The sequence below is a fragment of the Elephantulus edwardii genome, unplaced genomic scaffold (genome assembly GCF_000299155.1).
Source record: "Elephantulus edwardii isolate Elephantulus edwardi_28Jun2011 unplaced genomic scaffold, EleEdw1.0 scaffold00116, whole genome shotgun sequence".
NCBI lineage: Eukaryota > Metazoa > Chordata > Mammalia > Macroscelidea > Macroscelididae > Elephantulus > Elephantulus edwardii.
Genome location: NW_006399866.1, coordinates 8465836 through 8472464, shown reverse-complemented (window position 1 = coordinate 8472464; position 6629 = coordinate 8465836). Strand labels below are relative to the sequence as shown.

At 43.3% G+C, this 6629-nt stretch overlaps 1 protein-coding gene across 1 annotated transcript in view; it reads left to right on the top strand.

Moving 5' to 3' along the window:
• Nucleotides 1–3548: 3548 nt before the first annotated feature.
• Nucleotides 3549–6629, top strand: part of RABEPK (Rab9 effector protein with kelch motifs) — a 61051-nt gene continuing 57970 nt past the window's right edge. The window contains exons 1-2 of the mRNA XM_006892620.1: nucleotides 3549–3557; nucleotides 3676–3776. Of these exons, the coding sequence (XP_006892682.1) occupies nucleotides 3549–3557; nucleotides 3676–3776 (110 nt within the window). The remainder of the gene's footprint in view (nucleotides 3558–3675; nucleotides 3777–6629) is intronic.

The window sequence follows — 6629 nt, the reverse complement described above, 5'->3', positions numbered from 1 at the left end:
TGATGATAGTTGGATCTTAGCTGAAAGCAGGGAATACCATAGGAATGTCTATCTATATTTCATTGACTGTGCAAAGGCATTTGACTGTGCAGATCATAACAAACTATGGTTGACTCTGAGAAGAATGGGAATCCCAGAGCACTTGATCATTCTAATGCGAAATCTATACTTGGACCAGGAGGCAGTCGTCAGAACAGAGCAAGGGAACACTGCATGGTTCAAAATTGCGAAGGGCGTACTACAGGGATGCATCCTATCTCCATACCTTTTCAACCTGTATGAAGAACCGATTATCCAGGAGGCTGGGCTGTATGAGGAGAAATGTGGGGTCAAGATTGGTGGACTATTTATCAACCATCTGCGTTATGCAGATGACACAACCCTGCTCACTAAAACTGAGGAAGACCTGAAGCACCTGCTACAGAGGGTCAAGGACTTCAGCCTCCAATATGGATTGAGTCTCAATGTCACGAAGACAAAGATTCTCACCAATGGACTAATTGGCAGCATCAGGATAGATGGTGAAGGGATTGAGATTGTACACAGCTTTAGTTTGCTTGGCTCTGTAGTCAACAGTCTTGGCACCAGCAGCCAGGAAATTAAAAGGCGCATTGCCATGGGAAAGTCTGCTGTTAGGGCCCTCTCCAAGGCACTGAAGAGCAATGATGTCTATCTGGAGACTAAGGTGTGTCTGATATAGACCATGGTCTTCTCAAGCACTTGTTATGCATCAGAGAGTTGGACAATGACCAAGGAGGATAGAAGGAGAATTGATGCCTTTGAGCTGCGGTGCTGGAGAAGAGTATGGAGAATACCATGGACTGCTAGGAAAACAAACAGATTTGTCGTGGAAAGGGTTAAACCAGGTGGCTCCTTGGAGGCAAAGATTCTGAGGCTCTGTCTAACATACTTTGGACATATTGTGAGGAGAGACCGGTCCTTGGAGAAGGACATCATGCTTGAGAGGGTGGAGGGACAGCGCAGGAGCGGAAGGCCCCCAATGAGGTGGATTGATTCAGTGACTGGGATAATCGGGATGGGAGTGTCAGAGATAGTACGATTGGCACAGGACAGAGCAGAGTTTAGGGCTGTTGTACATAGGGTCGCTATGTGTGGCAAGTGACTCGACGGCATATAACAACAACACAACAACCTTCCTTATGATTCTATATAAATACTCAGAGAAGCATGGCTTGAGGCCTTTAGTCATGGGAACTGTTGGCCCCCTGTTTTTCACACTCTCTGTTCTATATAAAAAAAATAAAAAGAAAACAAAAATTCTCATCAATGGGCTAATAGATAACATTATGATAGATAAAAGATTGAAATTGTCAATTATTTCATCTTACTTGGATCTATAATCAGGAGAAGCAGCCAAGAAATCAAAAGATGTGTTGCATTTAGGAAATCTGCTGTCAATGACTTCTCTAAAGTGCTGTTGTTTTTGTGAAATACCATCGAGTTGTTGATGACTCATAGTGACCCTATGAATGAAAGACCCAAACATCTGGTTTTTTGGTGTTTTGTTTTAAATTTTCATTATTTTTTTAGTTTGTACTGTCAAATAGGATCTGACTGGTACAAGAGGAAATTGTCCCTCCTCTCCAACAGAGCATTTGGTGGATTCACACCACTCACCTCTGGGGTTTTAGTGTAGCTTCTTGCCACTAGGCCACCAGAGCTTGCCAAGACCCGAACACTTGTATAACTTTCATCATTTCTTCAAGTTCATAGAAGTTTCCAGAGGCAAGCTATTTTGGAAGTGGATGCCACTCCTGCTTCCAAGCTTGTTTTAATCAGAGAGCTCCACCAAACACTGTCCACCATGCGTAACCATTTTCGCATTTGGCACATCAGTATCACAGTGTTTAGCATGACAGCAACCACGAGGTACCTCTGTTCAGCAATGCACAGACCAGTGCTATACCACTTAGAAGAATGTTTGACCCAAAACAATTAAAACCAGGCCTGAGGGCTGCAGACTAAAATCACCCACCTTTGGCTTGATAACATAACTTTCTATCCACTAGGCCAGCTGAGCTCTGTGTTGGTAAGTGCCATAGACAACTCCTAGCAACCGTTTGGTCTAAAGTACTAGAGAGTAACAATGTTGACTAAAAGCCTAAGGTTCACTTGATTCAAGCCATGGTCTTTTCAATTACTTGCTATACACTTGGAAGTTGGACAGTGAATAAGAATGGCAGAAGAATAGATGTCTTTGAGTTGTGGTGGTGGAGAAAAGTTCTGAATATACCATGGACTGCCAAAAGAACAAACATATTTCTTTGAGAAAGTGTAAGAATGATGAAGCTTTGTTTCAAATACTTTGGACATGTTGTTAGCAGGGACTGTTCATTAGAAAGGGCCATCTGCTTGGACAGGTGGAGGTTCAGCAAAGGAAAGGAAGACCCTCAACTAGATAGATCGATTGAGTGACTGCAGCAATGGGCTCAAGTATGTCAGAGATGATGAGGATGGCTCAGGATTCAGGTCTGTTTTTTAAATAGTTGCTGTGAGTCATATTTGACCATATGGCACGTAACAACTGCAATTACCACCACGGCAACATGCGAATGATGCAGGAAAGTATCAAAATAAGATAGAAGAAATACACAATGACAAGACTGGTTTCCAAAAATATACTTTCCGTGATGAAGTCTATTCCTTGCACTTCTTACAACAGTTTGTAGTCACTTGGGGTGTATGTGTGTGTGTGTGTGTGTGTGTGTGTGTGTGTGTGTATTTGTTAAAAATTTTCTAGTTAGAAATTTAACCTCCAGGAGGCCAGAGGCTATGTTTACCTGTTCAATAAGACAGTGTCTGGTACTAAGAAGCCACATACGTTAGTGATGTTAATTCATTCTTTAAAGTGCAAAGTTTTAATTGAGCCTAATACTGGTCTTACTTATTTCAGAACGAGGAAAGTTATTAGTTATTACACTCAGGTACGCTGAAGCTGTAAATCTTTACAGGAGTAGAATCCTATCTTTCTCCTGAGAAGCAGCTACTAGCTGACCTTTCTGTTAGCAGAGGAACTACCTAACTCAGAGCGCCTTCACACCTAGGAAGAGAGAGCACTGCTTAATTCTTGCCTTCAGAGAAGACAAAGCAAATTCTCTCTAGGATATTCCAGCTATTGGAATAATTTGGGTCACCCGAACAGACTCCCCACTACTCTCGTTGCGTTTGTTAGTGGTTTCTAGGTAGCCCTGGCTTATTTACGTCGCGGGGGAGTGAGAACTCTTGAGATAGCCAGATTTACTTGCTTAGCTAGTGAGGCACTTGCCCAGGGGTCACCCGGGACTCCAGCGCCCCTTCCCCTCCTCCAAAGGCCACGCCTCCTCTGGGGGCGTGGCGCAGGGGAGCAGAGAGGCGGTTGGCCCGGGAGCGCTTCCGGTCCGCGAGGCGCTGCGCGGGGGCCGACTTCGCCCCTGCATGGGGCGGGGCCACGCTGGGACCAACCTCTGCCGCCCCAGGTAGGGTTGTTTGGGGCTGGTAGGCTTCAGGGCCGGGGTTTTGGCACATTTGTGGCCAGACCCTTTAAGACAATGGGCCTGGTCTGAATGAGAAGCCTACGGGAGGGACTTCTCGCCTCTGGCCCAGGCACAGTGACTAAAAGGTGCCACCTTGTTCTCCTGACCCTGTCTAGTTTCTCTCGCTCTCCCCCTCCCCCAGGACTGCCACGAGGTTGATGGTACTGGAAGGAGTTGGCAGCTGGGGATCTCCCTCCGCCGGAGAGCCTCAGAGCTGGCCTTTGGGAACGGCCTAGGCTGCAGGTTAGATTTACTCATTCATCTGTCCATTAATCCCTTGTCTTTATTCATTTGTCATTCACTAAATTCCAGTTTATGCTTGGCCGTTTGGTACGTTTTGGAGGTAGAAACCTTGATAATCTGACAAGACTCAACTCTCTTGGCTTGTAGGATAGTGGAAAGTAGTCTAGAATCTTCTCTAGAGACTTTTAGATAGATTGATTCAGGATGATTCCCTGAAGTGATCCATCTTTAATTCATTCCTTCAGAGCCCAGGAACAGAAGGAAATAATTTGAGGGTTCAAGATCACAAACATCTTGTGATCTCTGATAGTTTATTTGGATTTTTGCAATTACTGCATGAAATCATAGGTACAAAGAAAACTTTACTTATATTCTGTAGTTGTGTGAAGAAAAGGAATTTGTCTCCCAAGTATAAGAGTTCATTTAAAAGGTTTATATTTACTCAGATGAAACTAATATATTCCACAAGAAAAAAGTTAAGGAAAAGAATGACTTGATTTGTTCTTTTTTTAGTGAAAAGACAATAGTAAATGTTTTAAAAGTTCTTTTCTTTTTTAGGCATAGGACACAATGAAGCTGCTACCTGTCTTGGAGCCTGGAGACAAGCCCAGGAAAGCAACATGGTCTGTAAGGAAAGGAAAACCAGAATTATTTTGTCTCATTTATAAAATGTTTACCTATATATTTTATCTTCAACAAAAGGTAGAGATGAAACTGTCTGCAGTTTCTGTTAATTAGACTCAAGCTGTCTCAGATAGTCTTCAGAGGAAAAGATAGGGCAATAATTATCACAGAGCAGATGTTGATTTTATTAAAATTCATTTACCAGGAAGAGGAAAGCTCCGACCATCTGGCATTCTCCTTGCCAACTCTGTGACTTCCTTCAAGCTGCGACTAATTTTTAGAATTTTAGGGAATTGGATTTGGGTGAAACTGGCTTCACTCTTTCTGGGCTGCTTCCTCAGCCATCCCTCAACAACTTGGCGGGGAGGGGCAGCTGCTGTGTAGGTCCTGAAAGTGCAAAGGGGAATAGTCTCTGTGGTGACGGAGACAGAGGCTGAAGAGATACAGACAGTGCTAGACTCAAAGAAGCAGGACTTGGGGAAGTCTATAAAGGTGAGATGCTGTTTCTGCAGGGCTTTGGAGGATAGCTTCCATTTGTTTATCTCTCTCCATCCATTCTTGCTCTGTATAAGTAGCTCCAACTATGACATGCTTTGCCTTAAAACCCTTTCATACCTCCTCCTTGCTCTTAAGATAAAAACAAACTCTTCAAAGTGACCCTCAGGACCCTGCATAGTCTATTCCTTCCTGTCTTTCCAACTTCAAATTACTGAACTTGTTTCTTTGTTCTCATTAGAAATTAGTAAGGAACTGTATTTTCATGTGAAAGTGGCCTGGTGGCAGCATTGTCCTACCTCCTTATCTAACTTCACGAGGAGTAAAGAGAGCCATTGTAAGCATCCACAGCCCAAGGGGATTTCTGCAAAGCTGCAGTAAGATGGACCTCATCTCTTCAAATCTTTATACAAATTCTTAAACTAGCTGTCTCTCTGATTCTCTGTTAGGTTTAGTAATGTGTCGCAATGGCCACAGAGAACCCACACACAATAATAATGGGGTTCATTAGGAAAATAACAAGTTAGAATTCAGGAGTAGGAATGACTCAAGATGTAGTTGATCTTGACTGTGCCCACAGACATACCTCTCACTGACCTCTCAGTCTCAACTCCTAGTTTGACCAGCCTCTGCCCTACTTAGGCAAGTGTTAGAAAGCACTTTCACATCACTGATAAGTACCCAGAGGCATCTCACTCCTCCAGCAAGCCTGTTCTGAATACACTCAACACTCTTGTTCTGAAAGCACTCAGCTTTGTCACCACAGACTCATTTTAACTCTTATTCCGTGGGCCAGGAAACCCACTGCACTATCTTGCCCTAGTCTCATGGGTTTGTTGCCACTGTTTCTCCATTTATGTGTTTTACCATTTTGTACTGTCTCTAGTATTATAGGTCTCTATCTCCTGGACCTGAGGTGGTATCTTAGTCCACGGATCCTAAGTCCTAATGGCATGCTCAACTTTTTGTTTTTCTTTTGTTGTGATAGATTATTCCTCTGCTCTCTTTTAAGCCTAAAATCAACACCCACTGTCATCAGTTCAACTCGAATACATAACAACTCTCCATTGGATTTCTCAGATTGTAAATTTATGGGAAGAATGTACCTATCTTTTTCCTATGGAGCAGATGATGTACTTGAACCCCCAGCTTTTAGGTTCACAGCCTAACACATGCACTGTGCCACCAGGACAAATCCCTGTTTTAAGCCTAGGTGATGGCATAACTATTCCCCTCATTGGAATTCTGTATACCTTAGTTGCATGGTTCTACTCCTGTAAGGGTCCCATACATTTTATTTACATTATTATAATGCAAGCTGCCCAGTTCCCTTGGTAGACACTTGAGTACTTTATTTGAAAGTTCAGCCCAGTGATTTTGGGAGAAAAACTCCTAAAAGCAATCCATTGGCCCAAAATGCTCACCTCCCTACCTGAACCATACTTTCCTTCCATTCTTTAGTCCTCTTTTTTCATAGTTAGCTTCTGTCACACTTCAGCTATCCATTCTAGTGCTGCTTTTTCAGGAATCTTTCTCTAACCACTTCCATCACCACAAACTCACCTTTCGCCACAGGGTTAGGTCCTCCTTGATATGTCTTCATTGTCCTTTATGTTGTTATTGTTCTTGTTATGTGCTGTCGAGTCGTTTGTGACTCATAGCAACCCTATGCACAACAGCCCTAAACCCTGCTCTATCCTGCGCCAACAGCACTGCCTCTGACACACCCATCCC